The following is a 26,062-nucleotide window of genomic DNA, read 5'->3' as shown; positions in this document are numbered from 1 at the left end:
CTTTATAGAAAGTGATTGGAGTAATAGGCCTGGAGACTAAAATTTGGCTCACCCTTGGGGTTGGGCTTTAGGATGTACTAATTAATTGGTAATTAATATATATAATTAATTATAATTAATATATATTTAATTGTCAAAAGATGGGCCTTGGGCCTTCTTGGGCTCTAATAATTAAATTAATTAATTATTTTCGGAATTAATTAAATATTTTTAATTTCGAATTTAAAATAATTAATTAATTATTTTTTCCAACAGACTCATCTTTTCAGATGAAGTCTGAAGTGTGAAAACGCAGAAACAAAAACACCCTTTTCAGCAGATGTCTCCCAACAGATGCATCCCTTCCTCATACCTGTTGCGAACATGTATAATCACATTATATATACATCCATCTGCATGGCATTTAGGACACAGAAAAATCATAAATCTTCTCTTGCAATCATAAACATCCTTTCTGAGAGAACCACATTAATATTCACCAGAAGTCAATTTTTCGGTGCTGGAATTTCTGACTTAGATCGTTGAATCCTGGTGAAGCAGACGTCCGTAGAACTACAAGCACTGAGTAGGGACGAAATTTCTGTTTCAAGGACATTACGGTATGCAAGCCTCGATCTTCAAGTTATTTGTTTTATATTTTTGTTTCTTGATACTCTGTTAATTGTTATATTTGCATTTATTGTTTATTAGCATATCTATATTTAAATCACAGATTGTTGACTTATATCCAACACGCACCAAATCAACGACTGCCAACCCCGCCTAATCCTACGACGTAGCCCCCGACTTGCTGAAAGGTTAGAGAAAACTCAAGTACCGCTAAAGGTCAATTTTTTTTTTAACGATAAGGGCTTGAAAACTTTGAGTTTTAACGATAAGGACAAAATAAAGGGTAAAATGAATAGTACCATGATTGACTTTTTAGTGTAAAAATATGGTTTTTCGTTAAAGTGAACAGTACCAGGAGCTTTTCGTTAAAGTTCCCTTTTTTTATGACTTTTGCTTTAGAATCACTCAAAAACATGAAATGCTTTCAATTGATCTCACATGCTTTATTTGTTAAATTCGTAGGTTTTAACAGCCAAGTCAGGAGAAGAAGATTGTTGTGATACATCTTACATGCTAAGAAAAGCCTCACCTTCTATGGGAATCAAGTAGAATTCTCACACCCCCAACCCAAGAAAATCTCATTATTATATTTCATTTTTTTGTATGAGCTGTTACAGTTTTTATGTTCGTATTCAGGTATACTAATGTTGAAGAACTATCAAATATCTCACTCAACAAGAGGCATGTCCAAGCTTTATCTAGAAGTGAACGACACAAACAAATGAAAGTTACTGAATCTAATGCCTGCGTGCACTACAACAAATATGAGCTTTGGGTACAAAACAAAGGGCACAATTGAGAAGGTTGTGCCTGTTTGACCACCAAAAGCTTAAACAGTTATCATTCCATAGAGGGCACCATCTATTGTGCCCAATGTTAAAAAAAGACATAAAACAGTAATGGGCACGAAAACTGTGCCCAGTGGGGTTAGATGACAACTTTTTTACTAAAGATGGGCACAAAAAACTTTTTGTGTCTATAAAAATTGTTTGTCAGCGACACTTTATGTGTTTTTTTGTTTCTCTTGACCTCTAGCAGACCAAAAATTAAATTTATAAAATTATGGTAAATAATGGTATGGAGCTGTTTATTACTGTGCAGTGTTATAGCCTCAAAATATGTTAGCAATACTGTTGTTCAAAGCCATTTTTGGCGACAACCAAACCTTAGATTTGTCACTTACAAGTAAATAAGAATACCACTGTACCGTGGTACTAAGTGGCGTGTTTTAGATTTACAATGGATCATTTCCATATGCAATGAATGTTTGTTAGATTCGTATCTTTTTGAACTGCTTTTTAGATTGTTAGCAGGTTTGTTTTGATACTTGGTGATATGGTTTTTGACATTATCGTAAGTGTTTATTTTTTTTACTGTATTAAAAGCCCTTTCTGTAGTGACACATAACCAACAATTGTGCCCTTAGGGTCATCGGTCTCCGCGCAAAAGTTAATCGGTCTTCAGATATACAAATGAGTTAATAATTATAAATTTCTTTTTTTTGACACAAATCTTAGAAATTGTGTCCAGTAAATATTAATAAATAATAAATCATTGTACGTCCCCATTGGATCTTCAGATAGACAATATATCTTAGTAATTAAAAATAATTTTTTATGACACAAATGTTCGAAATTGTGTCCAGTAAATATTAATAAATAATAAATCACTCTATAGCAAAAGAATATGTTGGCACAATTATGGATTTGTGCCCTTATTCTAGTATAAAACGTCCACACTCCTTTACTAATTTGTCTATGGAAAATTAGAATGTTGCCTCACCCATAAAGAAACAAGAAAACAAATTTAAAAAATGCTTACATACTTCCCCTTCACCCACAATGAAAAGTTCTAATCCAAGCTTGCACATCTGGACAGAGGAATCATAACTACAAACACAAATTTTGAATGGGCGGTGCCTAGTTCCTACTCAACTCCTCATTTTGCTCCAAATTGCACATCTAGTGTGGCTTTCTTGAGGTATTTGAATTTTATATATGTTTTTTTTTTTTGGTTCTTCTTTGGTGGTTTTAATGTCAGTAATGGAAATTTTTTATTAATTTACAATGACACTGTAATTGTAACTGTGTCCTACAATTTAATATATTTAAAGTAAAGGTAGATTTTTTGTGCCCTTTGTTTAAAATAATGTTTTAAACAAAACACTTCCCTCAATCTTCATGCCTCAGTCTCTCCTCATTTCCTTCATTCCGCATCTCTGTGTTTCCCCATTCAAAGTTTCAAACCTAGCCTCCCCTCAATTCCTCCGCCTCTCCTCTCTCTCTGGCTCTCCCTTTCCCAATCGAACCGAGCCTTTCTTCAACCCTAGGCTCTCTCTCTATATTTCCCCAAATTTTGCTATTTCCCTCTCTCTCTGTCTTTCTCACCTCTCATCTCAATTCTCAAGTCACGCAGAAACAGAATTTGCAAATCCTTCCCCTTCAAATTTCACACACTGCGAATAGGTGGGTCTCAACTCAAGTCTTCAGTCAAGTTCACACATTCTCACAGACTCTGCAAATCCTTCTCCTTCACACAGAATCTGCAAATCAGTCGGCCTCAACTCTCATCTCATCCCCAGTTCCCCTTTAATTCAATGCCTGCATAATGCGATTCCTTCCTCTCCACTTCGTTCCAGGTAAAATGGTAATACTTTAGAACTTGTATTGGTTAATTTAGTTAATAATTTGTGATTAATTTTAGGGTTAGGGTTCGTTTGAAACACAAGGGAACTGAGTTTTTTTCTCTTTTGGGTTATAATAAAAAAGGGATTTGATCTGGTTCAGATTCAAACAGACCCATTTTTACTGCGATGCCTATTACAGTTTAACTTTTTTGAAGCTGGCTTGCTGTTATATGTCAAATATACCAGAATTTTGTTCTTAGAAGAAGTTTTGGCTTAGACTGGGACTTAGGCATACTGGGACATTATTCTTGATATATATTCAAAAGTCTATTGGTTTATAGTCTAGATGAACTGATGATCCTTTCCAAATCTCTAGGAAGCTAAAAGTGATGAACCATGGACAAACAAAAACAACCTGACTAGAAATAATCAGTTGACTTTTAGTGAGATTTCATATGCAGGTCAATGCCATGTTTAGTTGCACATTTGTGAATGCTCTATTTCTCAAAATTTTCCAACAATTAGACTCATTTTCTTCTTTCCATTTGCAGGTATATTGATGATGCATACTAGGTATGTGATTAAAGTAAGCAACTCACTTTGACCCTAAATAATATGCATACTTACATATTTCATTGATTCAGGTCATGAACTGAACTAATGTGTTATCTCATACCTAAAAGTTAATTTTACAACCCAGAGTGAGGAATATGAATCTTTGATATGGCTGATCTGGAATTTGTAGGTATTGATTTTAATTAACTCTATTTAGGTGTAATTTTGGACTGATTGTGTTTTGAATTCGACTATATTTGTTTTGGCTTCTGATAACTATATAATCAGTGTGTATCTGATGAACGAATATTGTAGTATATGTTAGCTAAGTGGGTAATATTACAATATATGTTTGTGAGATTGGGATTGTGTTGTAGGTATAAAACCGGCTCCCTGCACTAAGTAATTAAATAAAAAAACATCAGTGTATTTCAATTTTATGACTCACGTGATTCCTCCCAAACTTGATTATCTGTATGCCCTAAATTTTCATGTGCCTTACTAATTGACTGTGATTTAGGACTACAAATTTGCATCGATGGGTGTTTATGTGTTCAGAACTGATGTCCTACTTAAGCTATTAAGGTGGAGCTATCCTTCTTGCAATGATTTTGGCTTCGAGATTATTCCATCAGCTGTGAAGGAGCACAACGTCCAGGTGAGATAGCTCTTTCGATAATAGTTATTGTTTTTCTTATAGTTCATCTTCGAATATAAATATATAAGCAATTCCCCCAAGGCTGGTTTGGATTTGATAATTGAGTCACTAAGTTACGAAACGCCCTTACATGATCAGGCATATCTATTCAATGACTACTGGGAGGATATTGGAACTGTAAAGTCTTTCTTCGATGCAAACTCAGCCCTCACAAAATAGGTTGGTAATAGTTGCACTGAATCGTTCCTGTTATTCGATTATATTTTTTTTTTCTTTACGTGCATATGTGGTAACAGTTATTGATTACATTCTTTCTTTCATGCAGCCTCCGAAGTTTGAATTCAACGATCCAAAGACACCTTTCTACACCTCTCCTAGATTACTTGCCACCTACAAAAGTTGAAAAATGCAGGGTATGATTGCAAGCTTAAATTACTGTGTGACATTGGCTGTAATTTTCTGATCTCATTGCCAAATGAATTTTGCAAATTATGGATGCAATTATTTCTCATGGTTGCTTCTTGCGAGAATGTAGCGTTCAACACTCCGTTGTGGGTGTGCGCTCACGTCTAGAGTCCGGAGTTGAACTTAAGGTGAGCTACCCTTTCTACGCATTGGTAACAACAAGCTACTATATTCCAATATGTTAATCATGAAATATTTCAAGCGGCAGTTAGAATGCGATTGAAAACATAAGCATGCTGGTGTTACGAGCTTTGATCACACTTGGTTATTTTAAATCGATTTTCAGGATACTATGAATTCTCAATGTTGATTGGATGTTTGGGTAGTTCAACCTCACTGGAAATATGTGATCCTTTCCCTTTTTCATTTTTCCTTTGGTTTGGATTTCAGGAAGGTAATTGCATAATCCACTGAGCTAGGAAAAAGGGTAAAATCAACTATGAGTGGCTATATGTAGGAATGCATGGATACATTGATAGGAAAATCTCATTATTTTGTTGATCTTTTATCTTGAACGCTTGTAAACATGATGTTTATGAGGAATATTTATGTAGTTTCATTATAAACATTCCATTTCTACTATTAGATTGCTTTTTACAGCCGAGACTACCATCTTTGATTTTATGAAAATTTTAAATTTTTGGTTTTATTTCAAAATTTTACATGTCTATTTTTTTTTTAAATAGAACGTACTGGGCACAATAACAAAAATAGTGCAAACATGGATGGAAAAGGTCATCTGACAAGTTTGTCAGAACATAGACACAAAAAGGCCTTTATTTGTGCCTGCCTCTTTGAGCACCAAATAGTTTATTGTGCCCTTTTAGCAAAGGTGACGCCCATAGAGGGCACATATAGAAACTTAGTTGCTGCATTGTTGCGATTGGTCTATGGGCACGTATGTTGGTGCTCTTTGACCTCTAAGGGCACAGATAATTTATTGTGTGCAGTGTTCATATTTGTTGTAGTTGTGGTATGCCTCTTTGGTTAAATTATACTCGCTTCTCTATATCATTTAATATTTTTTGTGTACCAATTTGATTAGTGGCATTAGATATTTCTTGTGTTCCATTTTCATTGATGGCTTTATGTCACCTAATATTTCCTTTTATCCCTGCGAACTTTGGCTTTCTTGAAACTTTGCTTGACTGCATCATTGTCGACATTTACAGACAACCAAACAACAAAGACAAAAGCGGCATGGCCAACAAAAGAGAGTTCATAGACAACCAAACTAAAAGGAAAAGAAAAAGAAACAAGTGTTTCCTATTTGGCAGGGTCAATTGAAGAGAGTTCCGTTTTGGAAAATTATGTTCGTTTGTGGTTGTTGTACAGTCCTATTCTAGATTGGGAGTGTTTGTTTGCTCCTGTTTTGGAAATGTTGAAGTTTGACAGGTCCACAAGTGGAGACATTCTGACCAAGCCTTTTTTGGTAGCGTGCAAGCATACTACGCCAATTACACATACTTCATTATTCATTGCTTTAATTCTTTAGAACGATTGACCGAACCGGTTTATAGTTTTTATTTTACTATTCAACAAGGCAGGCAGGCAGGCACTTTTGTTGTTTGCTGTTTCAACGTGGTTTTTTAAAAGCATAATGCATGCTACATAGCCATGTGTTCTTATTTGTCTAACATCGATCAACATTCTGATTTTGGTTTCTGATTACGAATGCAGACCATAAGGAATTGCGACCTTCAATAATTTATTGCTCGTTTACGGAATTCAGAATTTTACACCCTTAGTCTGGAAATAAAAGAGTTGAACTGCAAACCACGTATTAAATGGTAGTGCATGTGAAACCTATCGTAAAAAACATGCAAATTAAGAAAACGCCAAATTTTTATTGCAAAATAAGTGTCTAAATTTTGCGAGGTTTCCTTTCCCAAAGAGAAGGACGATAAGAAGAATGAGGATTTGTTTGAGGGAGTTTTGGAATGAGGTGACTCAAGGTGTGTGGGACCGTGACTCAATACCTCTACAGCTCCTTCACCTCACCAAGGAGTTAGCAAAGAGATATCATGAAAGTCCAAGTACCAAAGGTGAATTTTGGTACATGGATACTCTTGATCAAATATCTACCCTGGCAATGGCACCAAGGAAGATTTACTTCCACCTGGACCTTGCAATCAGTCAGAAGATTTTAGCAATGGTGGATGAAGGTGTTACAATTCCTTCACCTCACCAAGGAGTTAACAATAGAATGCTGGAAGAGGCCATTCCTTGGTTGAAAACATGAAGAAGAAGAAGATCAGGAAGTCGAAAGCTTGAAGGAAGGTTTAGAAGTTTTTGAAAGAAAGACGAAAACGAAGGCAAAATCTGAGATATTTATAGGGGACCTCTCTAGGGGCGGATGGAAATAGGGACTAAATGGGTCCCAGGACCAACCGAGTTCGGAAAATATACATGTGAAGGTCTTTCAAGGATCTTCCGAATGTTTGGTACATGTTTTTTTTTTTTTTTTTTTTTGTCCTACTAAATGTTTGATGTAATGCATGCTAGATATATCTTGACATGTTATATGGACAACACTTGACAAATTTTTTCTATATTACTCATTTGAATGTTCTTTGGACAACTATCCATCCTCAAACGAAACACCCTTTCAGATACATTATTTGGATAAATTGTAGGATCATGGATTTCTAGAGCCAGAATAAGGTGATTGGAACACCTACCTCAAAAATTCGTTCATAAACTAAACAGCTCCAATCAAATTAAGTTGCTCAAATGAACAAATGCCACCACATCTTGCTATACATCGTGCCACAAGATTTGAACCCATTTTCAAGAAGGCACACATGTCGCTTGCAATGAGTAATTCTAACCATAATGCTACTTAGTTGTTTGTTATTTATTTCTACAATATGAGGAGGTATTAGAAGATCAATAAATTAATCTATAAATTTACATGATCACACATGTGCTACATATCATCTTTATATATAAAGTGAGCACCCTAAAATGGTGAAACATTCAAAATACCATAAATTGTCTTTTAAGAATTTCATAAATTACAATTGAACCAAAAGAAGTTAAAGTATTTAACCATATTTTTATTTTGAATTAATTTAATATTTAAAATTATTGAAAAAAAAAACAAAAACAAAACCTCCCACATTAGTGGGTGGTTTCACGTCATTAATTCATTTCTTAAAAAAAAAAAACATTTAAAAGATTTAAATTAATAAATATAAAAAGGCCAATTGTCACAAGCGTGTGGCAAGAGGCTAGTCTACAAATAATATAAAAGTTTTATTGAGAAATTGAAATAAAGGAGAGAATTCACAGAATTTAATTTAATATTTTCGTCCGATTTTACCCTCACATATTTAGTCTAATTCTGCTTTTGTCCCTCGGATTTCCTTATTTTCTTGCCTTCCTTTCCCTACTTTCACTACCCTCTCGCTCAATCCTCTCTGCTTCTGTCATTCTCTCTCTAAAAGATTCTGCCTTCTCTCTCTAAAAGTCCTCTCTCTCCTCCTTCGCCAAACCACGACGCCGTTTCTTCCCACCGTCGACCTCACCCACCTCGCCATCACCCGGCGAACTTCCTCTTTCAACTCTTTTTAACGCTTTCAAACACCCCGAACGACAAAACCACCGCTTGCTTCTTCACCAGTTCACGCAGACCACCGCCAGTACTACCACCGCTTCACCCAAATCCGACGAAGGGCGCCACAACACACGTGTGAATCTTCCTGCACCACCGGTCTCCGCAACGTTTTCCAAAACCCGCTTGACTGAAGGTAAGCGAGTTTGGTATTCTGGATTATATTGGAATTGAAGTAGGTTAATTTCCATAACTTTTTATGCTATTAAAGTTGTATGCTCTGATTATCTTGGAATTTGATTTTGATTCCCAAATTTTTGATAAAACCCCAACAGAAATTTAGGAACGTGTATTTTTTTTTTTTTTGGGGTCTTTTTGCTTCTGATTTTTTGGGTATCAACCAAGGACTGACTGAGGGATGGTTCAAGTTTTTCGACGTAATTGTTAATTTTTGTAATTTGATTATTTTGAGCTCTTATTTTTATAATTCTGTTTTTGAAGGAATTAATTGTAAATTGTTATGTTGAATTTCAGGCACGAAGCCTGGAGAGAGTTTTCGTCTGCACCAATAAGTAAAAGATTCGATATTTTCACTCTGGACTCTGGAGACTGTGGATGGCATCTGTGTAGCCATTAAAGGGTTCATAAACGAGCAGAACACTATCGAAAACGGGATTCCATCTGAGGTGGTACTCGATATTTGCTAATATTGCTCTTCTTTACTGATTTCGGTTGACATTGTGAATGTAATTGACTTTTGAATGTTTTTCGGTACAAATTTAGTTTCAAATTTTGGGTTTGCCTGGATATGTTGAAAAATGTATGCATTTGAGAGTGTGGGGGACTCACAAATGCTGTAGGTACTGAGTTTTGGGTACCGTCTGTTAATTCAGATTCATATTGGGATATTGATTCTTTGAACAATCAATTAGTGGTAACTTAGTATTTTAGCTATGAATATTGGCATTAAGTATAATCATAGATTAAGGTTTTCTTGACTTAGGGATTTGGGTTCTAGACGTTTATTCCAAATCTTATGTTCCAAATATTGTTTTCGTTTTCATTTTGGCAAAATTTAGGGAAGAAAGAATTCGATGATTTTTATGTTGTTTTTGATATTACTGATATGTGTGGGAAATCATCGAATTTGATTTTGAGCTTGTGCTGCTTGTCAACCATGTGTAATGCTGAATGATGAAACAATGATTAACAGCCGTGTGTAATGATTAACTCAGCTTGCGCTGCGAACCACTTGCTACTGAATTGGAATTTAGTTCCTTTGTTTCTGGCTGGGCAGGAGATTGCAGCATGCAAAATCAAGCAAGCAGAGTTTTTGTTGTTTTGTTATTTAAAAAGTTACGTTTTTATTTAGGAAGTTTTGGATCCGAGATAATGCCCAAGTTAAGTATTTTGGGTGGATTTGAATTTAAAATTGTTTATTTTTTATTATTTTTTGGGTCTTCTTTCTTCTGATTTTTTGGGTATCAACCAAGGACTGACTGAGTGAGGGTTCAAGTTTTTCAATGTAATTGTTAATTTTTGGAATTTGATTATTTTGAGCTCTTATTTTATAATTCTGTTTTTGAAGGAATTAATTGTAAATTGTTATGCTGAATTTCAGGCACGAAGACTGGAGAGAGTTTTCGTCTGCACCAATAAGTAAAAGGTTCGATATTTTCACTCTGGACTCTGGAGACTGTGGATGGCATCTAGCCATTAAAGGGTTCATAAACCAGCAGAACAGTATCGAAAACAGGATTCCATCTGAGGTAGTACTCGATATTTGCTGATTTTGGTTGAATTTGTGAATGTAATTAACTTTTGAATGTTTTTCGGTACAAATTTAGTTTCGAATTTTGGGTTTGCCTGGATATGTTGAAAAATATACACATTTGAGAGTGTTGTGGACTCACAGATGCTGTAGGTACTGAGTTTTGGGAACCGTCTATTAATTCAGATTCATATTGGGATATTGATGCTTTGAACAATCAATTAGTGGTAACTTAGTATATTAGCTATGAATATTGGCATTAAGTATAATTATGGAGAATGCGAAATTATCCTTTTGTTGGTTTTACAAGCATAAGTGAATGATGAGCACTCAACCCAGCAAAAATCTTTGCTTTTCAGCAAAATTTTTAAATAGGGGAGACATTGGTGTTTTCTTGTATGTACTTGCTGTCTGATGATAAAATTATGGGATTTTTTTAGTGTTTCATTGGTGCATTATTGTTGTCATGGCGTCCGAGGATGCGTACCTACAACATCTGGTGGCTGGGTATGTTTTTTGTCTCAGGAAAAGTTTGTTCTGTAATAAGAAATACATGATTAATAATGTAGTTTTATTTTTGTTTTGTTAAGGCACCAAGTCCCAACTCAGGTGTACAATCTGTTAACTCCCCTACAAAACGGATCAACAATAATGTAAGTCTTTAGAATTGTACATAAATGTTGAGTTAGGTTTTATGTCTTTAGAATTGTACATAATGTTGAGTTATGAGATTTATTTGTTTAATACCATATAATATTTTACAGGAATTCATTTTTAGTTTTGGTGCCAAGTTTGAATATGAGCATCACTGTTCATCCGGCAGACTCAGGATTAAATTTGGCTCAAAAAATTAGTGTTGAAACGGGAGAAGACCTGAACCAATTAGTAATGGTAACACATGGTTATCATATTATGCGTCATATAGAATTAGGAGAAATTCCGGGGATTAAAGATTATAGAGATATAAATATAGGGTCAATGGTTAGTGGAATGTATCCATATCCTCTGTACCCAGCTGAGTCAACAATTAGATACACACTATTTATGGATGTACCAGTAGCTATTGATAGGTTGTCTGTAGAAATGTTTAGCAGTTTGAACGAATGGGCTGTTGAATATTTTGGGACTCCTGCTAGCTTTAGTTTGAGAGACAAAGAGGGTGTGGTGGTGACCCACCCGCAGTCACCCAACAACCATCCTCCAGCACCCTTCCCACCTCAGCAGCCCCAGCATCCCACTCTAGCTCCCTCCCCACTTCACCAGACGAATGACCACCAACCTTGCATGAACCTCCGACATAGATACACACTATTTATGGATGTACCAATAGCTAGTGATAGGTTGTCTGTAGAAATACTTAGCGGTTTGAACGAATGGGCAGTTGGATACTTTGGGACTCCTGCTAGGTTTAGTTTGAGAAATAAGGAGCATTTGGCGGTGACCCACCAACAGCCTCTCAACAGCCATCCTTCAGAACAATGACCGCCTACCCCGCCTGGTCCTATGACGTAGCCCCCGACTTGCTGAAAGGTCAGAGAAAACTAAAGTACCACTAAGGCTATTTCTTGTTTTGTGACTTTTGCTTTAGAATTACCCAAAGAAAAGAAATTTTTTTCAATTGATCTCACATGCTTTATTGGTTATATTCGTAGGTATTAACAGCCAAGTCAGGAGAAGAAGATTGACGTGATACATAGACAACCAAACTAAAAGAAAAAGAAAAAGAAAAAGAATCAAGTGTTTCCCATTCGGCAGGGTCAATTGAAAAGAGTTCCGTTTTGGCAAATTATGTTCGTCTGTGGCCGTTGTAAGGTCCTGTTCCAGTTCGGAAGTGTTTGTTGGCTCCTGTTATGGAAATGTTGAAGTTTGTCAGGTCCACAAGTGGAGAGATTCTGACCTAGGCTTTCTTGGTCGCGTGCAGGCATACTAGGCCAATTGCGCGTACTTGATTATTCATTGCTTTAATTGACCGAACCAGTTTTTATCGGCTTGATCCAGTTCAATGTGGAAGCACTTGGGATAGTGTCTATGTTGGACTTAAATTTCTATGCTCAACTTAAATGTCTATGTTGGCCTAGTTTTAATGTATTTTTAAGTTCTCCATCCATTGAAAGCAGTTGTTTTATGCTAAGTTTCTCTCTTGTTCCAGAATCTAAGCATTGTAGAAAGTAGAGAACTCATCTGAAAGCTTGAAGCTATTACATTTATTAAATCTGAAAGCATTTGTGTTTTCCCATCTTAGAGAAAAGCCCTCCTCAGTATATCGTTACTGTTTTGAATGATAAAGGAAAATTCTGAAAACTTGCAGCAAAAGTCTTGCTTCATCCGCTCGTTTTATCATAGGAAAACTAATGAAAAGTGTTTGAAATTTTTTTATTATTTAATTATTACACTTGATTGTTTTCGTATTCCCATCTTTTTCATCACTGAAAGAAATGTCAAATGAAAAATCTCTTTGGTGAGAAAACTCAACTTATTAATCACTACAATGACAGCAGCATCGGACGGAGAGAAGCTCGTGGAGGTGATCGAGGGCAATGGTGGTATAAAGAAAATTTTCACTATCTTTACACCTCTACTTTAAGAGACTCGCAGGTTTTCGGTAACAAATTTTCTTCTGTTGCAGAATTAAGTGAGGCTCTTAATGTTAGACTTAAACATCCTTGTGAGTTTTGTTCGGAATGCTCAAGTTTGAGGGTTTTCCCCCACTGTTTTGGTTGACCTACTCCATTGTATTGCATGGTAACACAAGTCGTCGTTCATTGTTTTGACAGTGGCTACTTCGGGCTTGGATAAATCTCAACTTAGTTATGGGGGAGGTTGTTGAGATAAAAACGTTATGCAACTTAGTTATGGGGATAAAACTCAACTTAGTTATGGGGAGGTTTGAATCGAAGAAATAGTATTGAAGATAAAAACGCTAACCATCCAAATCATCTACAAAAATCTTTCACAAGTGAGCGGTTAAAATTTAACCAAATAAAATTTAAGAGATTTAGTTAAATCTCAACCTTTATTTTGTGTTCTGATGGTCAAGATCAAGAGAGCATCACTGCACATGCATCGATGGTTTTCCATGCATTGGTATTGTGGTGAGTGGATGGAAGTATTACCACTCTCTAATGAAAATAGAGGCTTGGGCTTAATTGTGGGACGGCCTATTGGTTAGGCTTGATCAGTATCAAGGATATCTCTTGGGTTAGTGACTCAAGAGTGAATTTAGTGCGGGGGAATCAAGAAAAAATGGTTTCTCAGTACTTCTTTAGAAACTAGGACGGAATGATCTTAACTAGTTTGAGAGAGGGTGTACAAAAGATGTATTGTGTTAAATACGGGCTTCGATTTTTTCGTGTACTGTTGTACTTTCCTTAAGAATTAATGCAAAAAAGAAACAAAGCGATTTACGCTAAATCTTTCAATCAGGGAATAGATGCATGATAGATTGGTAGGGAGAACGAAAAAACATGAAGCAAAATACGTTTATAAATTGAAAAATGGTAGGGAAAATCACAAACCATATCCTGTCCAAATTTGCAATACCCTAAAAAATCCATGTAAAAATACTTATTTTAATGAACAGCAGATAGATACACAGTTGAATATCAGAGTACGCCATGAATAAGACTAACAAAATAAGAATTTTATTAAATAAATGAGAATGCCGAAACGGCTACAAAACCCTAAAAGCTACATTATGACTGACTTATTTTCTAATGAATAACAAAACACTCTATTTATAATAAACTAACCCTAACCCTAATGCTAACAGGCTAGGTCCAAACTAAACTTATAAGAAAACCCAAACAATATAATACCTAAAATACTAATATATTCCAACAGCCCTCGTCAAACTCATGGCGGTATACGACATGAGTTTGCAAACATGTAGATGCGGACTGGCTCCGTTAGACGGATTGGCAGACATGCAAACTTAACTTAACTTGATTCTTGACTTGACTTGATTGACAAACTGGAAAACTGGTTCTTGATTCTTGATTCTTGATTCTTGACTTGACTTGACATGATTTTTTATTTTGGCTGGCAAACTGGTTCTGGTTCAAACTGGCTAGTTTGAGAGTATGGAAATAACCCATCACTAAACGGACGAGATTTCCATATCTCAATTGTAGCAATGAACGAAAACAAAATACTACCACTCAAGTGGTCACAGATCCAAACACTCGAGTGATGGTCACAAAACAATTCCAAATAGGCCAACCAACAATTCATGAAGGCCTAAAACAAACTTAAACCATTTTTTTTTCTTTTGCTCGTGTGGGCCTCAAACCAAAAAACCAACGTTTTTTTTTCCTTTCTTTTCTATTTTATTTTTCTCTCTTTTTTTCCTTTTTTTATTTTTTTCAAAATCTTCTTCCCTTCTCTTCTGTGCATCTGCAAACTAGTGCAACAATCATCAAACTGCATTGGAACTCCAGTACAATCGTTGGAAAAACAAAAACAACAAGAATAAGGTTTTCAAACTAGCACCGGCAGGGTTGCAGTGGTTCAACAGATCCAACTCATGGGAGTCGACTATAGGACTAGTCGGTGCGGAAACGAAAGACGACAAAGTTCAAGGCTAGTCTGACAACGGGTGATGATGGACAGCGGCGGCGAGAACCGATTGCAGTGATGCGGGACAGAAGCGATGCAGCAAGGATGGCGACGGAGCGGCGGGCATGCAATCCTGGGTCAGTCGAATCTGGGTGATGGGTTAGCACGGGAGATTCAAGTAGGTGGCGAGACTGGTTCAAGGCGTTGGACAGAACGGTGGCTGGTGGTCTGATGTGAGATGGTGGTGCAGTGGTGTAGTTCAGAGGTGGGTCGATCTGGTAGTGGACAGGCTAGTGCGGGTCGAGCAGCACTGATGGTACTAGCAGGCTGGGGCAAACAGAAGAAAACCTTTTTCTAAAACAAAACCTTATCAAAACTAATACAGAGCAAACTAAAAAAAAACAAGCTAGCTACCAAGAACATATCCAATCCCGAAGAATCAAACCTGCTCTGATACCAAGTTGAATATCAGAGTGCGCCATGAACAATACTAATAAAATAAGAATTTTATTAAACAAATAAGAATGCCGAAACGGCTACAAAACCCTAAAAGCTACATTGTGACTGACTTATTCTCTAATGAATAACAAAACACTCTATTTATAATAAACTAACCTTAACCCTAATGCTAACAGGCTAGGCCCAAACTAAACTTATAAGAAAACCCAAACAATATAATACCTAAAATACTAATATATTCGAACACCCCCCCCCCCCCCCGGTCAAACTCATGGCGGTATACGACATGAGTTTGCTAACAAGCAGATGCGGACTAGCTCCGTTAGACGGATTGGCAGACATGCAAACTTAACTTGACTTGACTTGACTGGCAAACTGGAAAACTGGTTCTTGATTCTTGATTCTTAACTTGACTTGACATGATTCTTGATTCTGGCTGGCAAACTGGTTTTGGTTCAAACTGGCTAATGTTGAGAGTATGGAAAAAACCTGTCACTAAACGGACGAGATTTTCATATCTCAATTGTAGCAATGAACTAAAAAAAAATACTACCACTCGAGTGGTCACAGATCCAAACACTCAAGTGACGGTCACAAAACAATTCCAAATAGGCCAACCAACAAATGCAGACCTAAAACAAACTTAAACCATATTTTTTTTCTTTTGCCCGTGTGGGCCTCAAACAAAAAAACCAACGTTTTTTTTTTCTTTTTTTCTATTTTATTTTTCTCTCTTTTTTTTCCTCATTCTTTTTTCTTCAAACACCACGTCTTTTTATCCTATTTTTTTTTCCAAAATCTTCTTCCCTTCTTTTCTGTGCATCTGCAAACTAGTGCAACAATCATCTGACTGCATTGGAACTCCAGTACAATCGTCGGAAAAACAAAAACAGCAAGAATAAGGTTTTCAAACTAGCACCGGCAGGGTTGCAGTGGTTTGACAAATCCGACTCATGGGAGTCGACTGTGGGACTAGTTGGTGCAGAAACGAAACACGGCAAAGTTCAGGGCGAGTTTGACAACAGGTGATGGTGGACATCGGCGACGGGAACCGATTGCAGTGATGCGGGACAAAAGCGGTGCAGCAAGGATGGCGACTGAGCAGCGGGCATGCAATCCTGGGTCAGTCGGATTTGGGTGATGGGTTGGCGCAGGAGATTCAAGCAGGTGGCGAGACTGGTTTGAGGTGTTGGACAGAACGGTGGCAGACCGGTGGCTGGTGGTCTGATGTGAGATGGTGGTGCAGTGGTGTAGTTCAGAGGTGGGTCGATCTGGTAGTGGACAGGCTGGTGCGGGTCGAGTAGCACTGATGGGACTAGCAGGCTGGGGCAAACAGAAGCAAACCTTTTTCTAAAACTAAACCTTATCAAAACTAATACCGAGCAAACTAAAAAAAAAAAAAACAAGCTAGCTACCAAGAACATATCCAATCCCGAAGAATCAAACCTGCTCTGATACCAAGTTGAATATCAAAGTGCGCCATGAACAAGACTAACAAAATAAGAATTTTATTAAACAAACGAGAATGCCGAAACGACTACAAAACCCTAAAAGCTACATTGTGACTGACTTAGTCTCTAATGAATAACAAAACACTCTATTTATAATAAACTAACCCTAACTCTAATGCTGACAGGTTAGGCCCAAACTAAACTTATAAGAAAACCCAAACAATATAATACCTAAAATACTATTATATTCCAACATACACAAGTTCCCTCCATTAACATATAACAAGTCACTAGTTTTTTCTCTTAATTCCCCATGCGGATGACGCACCGGATGGACTGTCCAGAAAGCATTAAGTCGAATGCTTTGTTGATGTCGGCGAACGAGACCGGGTGAGTGATAAATTTATCCAGTTCCAGCTCCTGCAAAGATCAACACAAGGCGAGTCTTACCGCATTATTGTGTGGTTTCGGAAATAGAAAGGGAAATACGAACTACCTTGTTCATGTACTTCTCCACAACACCTGGTAGATCGGTGCGAGGCTTGTAGTTACCGTAGAAGGTACCCTTAAGAGTCCTCTCATTCAGGAAATTCATTGGATGGGTTTTGAATGCATCATCTTTGTTTGGCACACCAACCAGTACCGCAAGACCCCAACCCTAAATTTAGAAAGAATAGAAACAAAGAAAAGTAAAATTTAGATTTGAATAGCAATGTTATTCCAGCATTATATCCAATTAAACAACAAAAGAGGCTGATAATTACTTACATCACGAACACATTCAAACGCAGAAATCATCGCCTGAATGCTTCCGGTGCACTCGACGCTCCTATCAACTCCACCATTGGTCATCTCAGCAATCACCTTTTAATCAAAGCCAAACGTTAGTCGCTGCTGATAGCCGATAATTATTAACACTAAATGCAAGTATTAAAAAAGAAGACAAGGACCAAATGGGGAAAATGGGAATGCTTGGCTCTAAGTGATCAGACACAAACATAAAATTAAATTGATTTATGTAACTAACCTCTTGCACTGGTTTGTTATGATCTTTCGGATTCACAAATTCATTCACGCCAAACTTCTTGGCTGCCGTAAAGTATAGAAACCATTAGAAATTATTTAGTGAATGGCATCTCAACCGGACATGAAGAGCTAAGTCCTTATTCGTTAAATAGATGTATGATCGAATTGACTGACCTTCTTCAAAGCGATTGGAATTCAAATCAACACCGATGATCCTTGAACAGCCCGAAATCCTTGCACCTTCGGCGGCCTAAAAGAGTAACAAGAGGAACAAAAAATCATTATGATACTCCAAACTATCTAAAAGAGCCATAATAGAGGAGCAATAAGAATGACTTACAGCAAGACCAACAGCTCCCAATCCAAAAATGGCAATAGATGAACCCTTTTTCGGTTTTGCAACATTCACAGTGGCACCAAGACCTTCAAATACACCAACGAAAACAATAATTGATTACTCTAGAAAGAAAATTTGAAACACCATTAATTTCTGATTGTAAGTTTCTAACTGTTAAAATGTGAGAAGTCTTTCGAACCTGTGCATATTCTGCAACTAAAAACGCAAACTTCGTCAAGGGGAGCAGCCGGGTTGACCTTAGCAACGGAACCAACATGACAAACGGTGTACTCACTGAAGGTGGAGGTACCAACAAAGTGATAAATTGGCTTTCCATCCTTGGAGAACCTGGACTGGCCATCATTCAGCATAGCACCCCTATCAGTGTTGATCCTCAGTAGATCACACATGTTGCTTTCCTCCGACTTACAGTGCGTGCACTCCTTGCACTCCCCGGTGAACACAGGGAAGACATGGTCACTCGGCTGGAGTTCAGTTACACCCTCGCTTACGCTTTCCACAACTCTAAACACAAAATGACAAGCAAACAAAATTTAGAAACGTAAACACACTGAGTAAAATGGAAGCAAATACGTAGGGAATTACAAATTATGTAGTTTTAATATTCAGAGATCATGTACATACCCTCCAGCTTCATGACCGAAAATGCGAGGAAACAGTGGTTGTTGTCCCTGTGACATAGCATACATGTTTCAGTTTCAACAGCTCACATTCTAAGCACGAAAATGCCATGTATAGGATTTATCATCGCATTAGATTTAGCACTCAAAATGCAGTGAAAATTTATGGTTAGAAAACAAACAACTTGACTAATCAATTGCAAGTTATGGACAAAGCATTATAATTTATAAACATGTGAAATGTCATGCTTAATATTAAAGTAGACATGGCATTGGAAGTTGAAATTTTTACTTTGACTTCCCAGAAGTAGACATCGGTGTGGCAAAGAGAGGTGAAGAGGATCTTCAAGCGAACTTCATGTTTCTGCGGTGGTGCCATGCAACATCCCACATCGTCCAGGGAAGTGAATCCTGTAAGCCTTATATGTCTATTCTCATCTCTACCTAACATGAGGCCTTTTGGGAGCTCACTGACTTCGGGTTCCATCGGAACTCCGAAGTTAAGCGAGTAGCGCGTGAGAGCAATCCCATGATGGATGACCCATTGGGAAATTCTAGTGTGAGTTCCCAAAAAAAAAACCGTGAGGGCGTAGTCTGGGCCCAAAGCGGACAATATCGTGCTACGGTGGTAGAGCGAGCTCGAGATGTGGTGGACCCTGGGCCGGGATGTGTCTGATTGGTATCAAAGCGTGGTTTGTTCAGAGTATACTTAGGATTCTCTTCTATTCTCATAAAGTGTCGGTTTTGACATCATTTGGATGTTAGGACTTATAGATTTGGTGCCATTCGGCGTAGTTATGCTAACCTTTCTCTATTTGAATTGTCACATTCTGACTGAAATATAAGAATTCGTGTCGGGATTGTGCCTCAGCAGTGATGAATTGGATTGTTGGACGACTTTCAACATTAGATCGATACTCCGCAACATGTGTTCCTTAGGAATTGCGGGCAGAGTGGATCTACATAAGAGCGTTTGGAAACGGAAAAACTTAAGTGGTTTGAATTTGGAAGATCTGAAGCGATGATATCACTCTGCGACATGCGTTCCTTAAGAATGGCGGGCAGAGTCATATCTCTTGGGAATTGCTCGAAACATTCGAAGTGCGTGCTAAAGAAGCGAGTAAGTGCTAGTGGTGACGGCGGTTAGTAGGTGGTAGTTGGTGAGAGCAAATCAATGTTCTCGGACTCGTTTCCACTAAGAACATGCGTGTGAATCTTTAGAATGAATCTTCGGTGATTGTTCTATCGATAACCTTCTTGCTTACTCTAACGACGAAGTCAAGTTCATTGACCTTTGACTGTCAGCTTCACATCAAATTCTTCGAGTGTTGACTTCGTTTACAATAATTGCTTTTCTTGGGAAACTCCTTGGTAGCAGATGATATTCTCATCAATTTTCCAATGGGAGTTGCGATTCCTATTGTTGTTGTAACTAGACTTAGATGATGAAGATCCATACTTGTTTGGATAAACAAACTTCTTGAATTTCACTTGGATCTAATACTCGGTGGTAAACCCTAACTCCTTGTCCATGCACTTTTCAGTAAAGTTGAATTTACCCTCTTACTTCTAGCCCAACTGACTAGTGCTCTTGTCCACTACCTGTTCAGTCTTGTAATTTTCAGTGTAATGGCTTGAGGCTCTACCATATTCATCGTTGTACAAAGATCGAGCTTTACTCTGAACTTCTCTGGACTCATTGAACTTTGGTTTCCTCAAGGGCATCACTTTAAGGTAACCAATAGTGCCACTGCATACATTTGCAGGCTGCTTTGTATCTTTCTTCTTCGTCATTCTGCTGATTTAGAGGTTCTATGTTTAATTTTTGAACTTTGAAACAGCTTTCACAAAGTATTGTGAATTTCGAATTGTCTTAGGCCGCATCAAATCTTATTAACAGTTCTTAACTATTCTTGAGATTAGACCTATTTTCTTTTGGCTAAGAAACTAGTCGATCTTACTGTGATGATTAACCAAATAATCACAGATAGTGACTCCTATTTTTGGATCTTCACCTTCATTCGCTTGTTTGTTTCTTAATGTAAACTGGATCATGTTGGAATAATACACCGAGGATGAAAAAGAAAAAAACGTTTGTTCTCGGCATGGTTTCTAGTTCAAATCCCAATATCTTGTACTCTAGATTGTAATGGACTTGTTTTGACCCTTAAATTCTTGAGTGTTCTTTCAGCCTTCTCGACATGGTTCTCGCTCAATCAATGAGAAATTCACGATCGATCGATTTGACGGAAGTGTGCGCCCAATTCTTATAGATTCGGACAAGTATAGTTAAGGCATAACCTTTTCACAAGCTTACCAGAAAGAATTCCATGTGGGTGTGAAGTTAAGTCGTCTTTTGGTAAAAGATTGTTGAAGATTGTAGTGTAAGTGATTAGTTGATTGCATCACTATCTTCATGTTGAATTGAATGGTCACCACTCATTATCTTGCTACAATTCATAACCATCATATCGTACTCTGGTAGACTTTTTCGATGATGTAATGTGTTCGCCTCAACGCAACTTTCCACTACCTCTCACCAGCTGCCTTCGTTTTGAGAGCACGTGGGCATGAGGTTTAAGCGGTCTTTAAGTAAGAGTTGGATGAAGGTTTTGTACAGAAGGTTAGCAGATTGTATCACCATCTTACTATAATTCATAGGCATCACATCGGTTCTTTTCCAACGATATATGTTTGTCTCAAAGCATATTTTCACTTCTTCACTTCCGAACCTTATTGTTATGAGTAGGCGGATGTCGAAACACTTCTAGCAAATCTATTTGGTGCACTCTGGGATGGCACTACAGCACGGTTGAGGCGAGAATTGGATAATCTTTACAGCTCTCTCAAAAGGTGTGTGTTCTCTTTTGTTTTTAGGTTGATCATTTACGAGTCGTTCTTCTTTCCATCAACTCTGGCCTTGTTTGACTAGAAATCTGCAACTAAGCAAAAATGGAGAAGTGGTTTGAGCACTACAACAACTCCCAAGAAGTACTGCTTGTCGAGGAGGATGACTTATCATTTTCTACTTGCTTGGTTCGAGCTTTTGGGTCTCCTATTAACATAGTAGCCACTTCTCTTGAATCTCAAGGTATAGTTTTCAAATGGGTTCTTTATTGGTGAAACTCTGGAGTAGTTGGTCACATTTGGAAGAACAGAGGAGAATATGATGCTTGGTGCTGGATGTAGTTGTTACAACGATAGTTTTTATTTTGTTTGGTTGGGTACGACACTTTTGTGACATTGTACGAAAGTTTTCTACAGGCAACATTGGTTGGCAGAGGAGTATTATGATCTGGTATTGGGATGATTAAATTTACGACATGTGAAATTGTGCACCCTCAGGAAATTACTGCTTGCTTATCGAGACAACAATGTGTTGTCGATATTGCAGGCTGCAAACTGTGATATCAATAGCTTATTCGTTGGTTTCATTAAGAAAGTAGGCAGGAAGACCCGTCTTTAGCAGTGGTTACAGATTTGTTAGTGTTGGGGCTCGACCTAAAAACACATATGTTCTCGGAGTACGTGAGGTTACGAATTCTTGCGTGAGACCCACTTCCATTTTCGATTTTCGATTTTCAGTATAAATATAATTTTCTTATTATAGTTATATATTTGTTTTAGACATTACAAATGTTTTGGGGGGAAGTATTTTTGTTTTCGGTTTTAAGTTTAGCACGAGTTTTCAACCTATATGTTAGTACATATTTATTTTGATGTTATCGTATTTTACGTACGTACTTTTGACCCTACGTCAATATATATGTTTTCGACTTTATATCATTATAAGTATGTTTCTACTTTTACACTAATGGGGAAGAAAGTAAGAGCTTGGAGGCATGATAGAGGATTTTGCAACCCACTCGCGACGGTGTGGCATATTTTCTTTGATGCACCCAGTTTGACTTGATTTCTCTTTATACGTATACATATATTCTTCTTCATATTTTTTTGAGTATTTCAGTTTAGTAAGTGATTTTAAACTTCGAGGACGAAATTCTTTTAAGGGGCGTAGATTGTTAAACCCCACCCCCGAATTTATATGTAATTTTATAATTTCCCAAAGTTTTATTGAAAATTTCATTTTGGTCCCCTAGCTTGACTAAATTTGGACCCTTTATCTAGATTCCTAAACTCCCTCAAACTGCCACGTGGCAGCACCCTAACAAACCTCATCTCTCTCTCTCTTTCTCTGTCCCCTACCCCGTGACTTCTTCTTCTTCTTTCTATCTCTGCTCTCATCTTTCTCCCTCTCTTCACCGAGACGCACACACTAACACACACCCACTCACACTCAGCTGCACAACCATCTGCGAGGAAGACGCCATCACCATCATTGATCATTCCTCGTCCTTCGTTCTCTCTCTTTCCCATGGCTGCAAAGACAAAAACCCAGAAACTCTCCAGCGAGATTTTCGTGTTTTTCCGGCTAGGTGAGCCTCAGGATTCTCTCTTTCCGTTTTAAATTGATGCTTGAGTTCGATTGTTGAGAGATTTTCATGTGGTTGGCAAGGTTTAATTCGAAATTGAGTCGGAGGAGAGCTCACCCATCTCCGGCGAACCTGTGTGAGTTAAGGGATTTTCCAGTTGTCTCCGGTCGTTCTACGGTAAAAGGAAGGTATAAACACACTCCTATCGTCTTGTGTTTCATTTTAATAACTAGATCGAACCCTAAAGGCTATGTTTACATTCGGTCGGAGCTGTAGAAGCTCCGGCATTCTTCTCCAGTACACCCAAGGCCTTTCAGGCCGTTTCCAAGGCTCACGGGCCTTAGGCCTGTTGTGAACCAGCCCAAACCCTTTCCCTTTTCAGTTTTTATTTATTTATTTTTGTTATTAATTGTTTTAAGACCCAAAAGGCTTTCGGGCCGTTTTGTTTAGGGCTTGTGGACCATTGACCCAACCCAAAACCTTTTTAGGTTTTATTTAATTCTTGTTTTAAAATTTGGGCCTTGGGCCATTTCTGTTTGGGGTTTTAAGCCCAACCCCTAAAAACCCATCACCCTAAACCTATTTCCCTAAACCCTTAGGGCCCTATAGGCCCAACCCAAATCCAAACCCTATGCCCATACCCGTTTGACCCAGTTGACATTTGACCGTTGACTTTGACTTTGACTTTGACTGTTGACTTGATCGGTCAACGGTCAATGTTGACTTTTAGAGTTGACTTTTTGGGGTTTCGTCCAGGACCTCTCCTAGGCTAATTTCGACGTCCTGGACCCTTTTTTGAATTTTGTTTTCCCAAATTCAATCGTTTGAATAGAGTTTAACTAAAGGTACCCCCTTTATGTGATTAAGTGCAATTATTGGCGGTGATTCCGTTATTCCATTTTGGTACAGCTTGGCATCATCTGTGTACGGTGAGTGGACCTCTTCTAAAATTACATGATTTCATAGTTTAATTGGATAAATGAATAGCATGCCTTACGAGTTTATGAACTGATTTTATGTTAAGCATGTTTATGGAAAATGTTGTTTATCGTCTCGTTTTTGGTGAGGAATTAATTATTGGCCTATATTGAGCTATATTTTAATATATCGTATTTTCTTTAAAAACCATGAACTGGTAGACTATCTAATGGATTACAATAGGATGCTAGAACATGTTTTCAAAACCCCTCTTTATAGTATAGACGATGGATGACTTTATGCTATGAAGTGGTTATTTATGAGAGGCGTAACTATTTGTGCATACCTAGTGGACACTATGCTGCCTGGGGCGAGGATCTGGTGTTGGTAGATAAGCCAAGAGAAATAATCCCTAGCTACGGGCTGAAGGAGACAGAGCAGGCATTGGGCTGGGAGTTGGTAATCTCTGGCTACGAGCGCAGAGACCACGGTGCTAGCATAGGGCCGGGAGTTATATTTATTCAGTGATCTTACTGGCAGCACGCTGCACTTACGAGATGATCTGTGAGACTACTGATGCTTTGGTTTCCATGATATGTCTTTTGAGATGTTTATGGCATGCTAGGGTTTTCAGAGACACCTATCATTTATTACACTAGTAGTTTTCATTATTAAAACCTTGGGGGTTAGTATGTTTGTAACTGTTTTTGTATTATGTATGTATATAAACTTGGTCCACTCACCCTTGTTTTGCGCCCCCTTTCAGGATTTAGAATTGAGGCATACGATCCCGACGTCAACGCTTTCGCATTGGCATATTCGAGTCCTCTCGGTGTAGGACCCACATCCTTTTATTTATTAAATTTTACATTAATTCTTTGAGAACTCTAGTTAGTTGTATGCTCTGAACACGTTTCTAAATTATTAATCATTGTATTTTAAATTCATAACCCTTATTTATTTCTTATTCTTAACTTTTGTATCAATTAATGGCTTTCGTCGCCCTCAGGTGTCGGCCAACACGTGTCTATCTTGGTATTCGGGGATGCGCTGTCACAGTCATGCTTTCGCATCCATGTGCGAAATCCAACTAATCCTCAAACGGGAAACTAAGTTTTACTAAAAATAAAAAACAAGTACGAAGTTAATTTCAATTAACTCCGTACATCACAACACATATTTGTACGTCACGTACAAATTTAACAATATAATATAAATATAATTTCACAACACAATATAAACATAACAAACTAAGTTCAACATAATTTAAGTAATTTTATATATTTAAAAAATAAAATGAAGAAAATATCTTCTCAATCGTTCTCCACCAATCGCTAATCACACAATATCCCTATAGACAACGAAATTAATGGCCTTAGTATGAATTTACATTAATACTTTTACCCAAACGACAAAAAAGGCTTAACAGACACACCGAGATAGCTCGATCAACGTAGAGAAGAAGATGGAGGGAGTATTAGATGATGAAATTGAGAGAAAATGGAAATGACGGATGCCAGATTGCGCAAAATCGAAAGGATGAGTGCAGAGGCACAATTTGCAATTTTTTTTGCAGTTTGCCTCTACACATGGCTGAATCCAAATTAAAAAGTTCACTTTTGGACAAATGATTTTGCACGACAAAAAAAGAAACATTCGTTGCGCAAGTTTACCATTTTTTAATTTTATTTCCTTTACTTTACAATTTATTATTTTCAACAAATTGCGCGACGAAAACATGTATTGTCGCGCAAAGCATATTTTTTAATTTTTTTTCTGTCTTTATGTTTTATTTGTATGTATTGTAAATTTTTATTTTATTGTAAATAAAAAAACTCAAACCTAATTAAACATTAAATTAATTAACAAAACACATTAACTGTCCCAAATAGAAATTATAATTAATGTAAATATTAATACTCATCCACATAACATTAATTAATTAATTTAATTAAATATGAAGTCCACAAAATCTTATTTATAAAAAAAAAAAAAAAAACAAC

General features: G+C 37.3%; 2 protein-coding genes, 1 long non-coding RNA gene and 1 pseudogene across 5 annotated transcripts; 3 read left to right on the top strand and 1 right to left on the bottom strand.

Moving 5' to 3' along the window:
• Positions 1–733: 733 nt before the first annotated feature.
• On the top strand, positions 734–1,354 carry LOC126623649 (uncharacterized). Its single transcript, XR_007623824.1, has 3 exons — positions 734–825; positions 1,072–1,154; positions 1,246–1,354. It is a non-coding gene; the product is annotated as an uncharacterized LOC126623649 (long non-coding RNA).
• Positions 1,355–1,508: 154 nt separating this feature from the next.
• Positions 1,509–5,263, top strand: LOC126621716 (glucose-1-phosphate adenylyltransferase large subunit 2, chloroplastic/amyloplastic-like; annotated as a pseudogene).
• A 3,035-nt stretch (positions 5,264–8,298) lies between these two features.
• LOC126623645 (uncharacterized) lies at positions 8,299–12,466 on the top strand. 3 transcript variants are annotated; one of them, XM_050292605.1, is made up of 7 exons: positions 8,299–8,665; positions 9,004–9,155; positions 10,091–10,238; positions 10,681–10,747; positions 10,831–10,893; positions 11,005–11,770; positions 11,893–12,466. In XM_050292605.1, the coding sequence occupies exons 4-6, from the start codon at positions 10,707–10,709 to the stop codon at positions 11,720–11,722; spliced, it is 822 nt and encodes a 273-aa protein (XP_050148562.1). In that variant the 5' UTR covers positions 8,299–8,665; positions 9,004–9,155; positions 10,091–10,238; positions 10,681–10,706; the 3' UTR covers positions 11,723–11,770; positions 11,893–12,466. The 3 variants fall into 3 exon arrangements, with proteins under 3 accessions (XP_050148562.1, XP_050148564.1, XP_050148563.1); XM_050292607.1 differs by lacking the exon at positions 9,004–9,155; XM_050292606.1 differs by lacking the exon at positions 10,091–10,238.
• A 4,526-nt stretch (positions 12,467–16,992) lies between these two features.
• LOC126621715 (alcohol dehydrogenase 1-like) lies at positions 16,993–20,502 on the bottom strand. The gene is made up of 10 exons (XM_050290280.1): positions 20,311–20,502; positions 19,001–19,108; positions 18,713–18,759; positions 18,267–18,592; positions 18,071–18,153; positions 17,905–17,980; positions 17,732–17,793; positions 17,473–17,568; positions 17,201–17,362; positions 16,993–17,124 (listed from the first exon to the last, which is right to left on the bottom strand). Exons 1-10 carry the CDS (start codon positions 20,500–20,502, stop codon positions 17,008–17,010), a joined length of 1,269 nt encoding a protein of 422 aa, XP_050146237.1. The 3' UTR covers positions 16,993–17,007.
• Between the last annotated feature and the right edge of the window lie 5,560 nt (positions 20,503–26,062).

This window comes from Malus sylvestris, chromosome 5, assembly GCF_916048215.2.
Source record: "Malus sylvestris chromosome 5, drMalSylv7.2, whole genome shotgun sequence".
NCBI classification, from domain to species: domain Eukaryota; kingdom Viridiplantae; phylum Streptophyta; class Magnoliopsida; order Rosales; family Rosaceae; genus Malus; species Malus sylvestris.
Note: the sequence above shows the minus strand (reverse complement) of the source record. Positions and strands in the feature narration are given on the sequence as shown.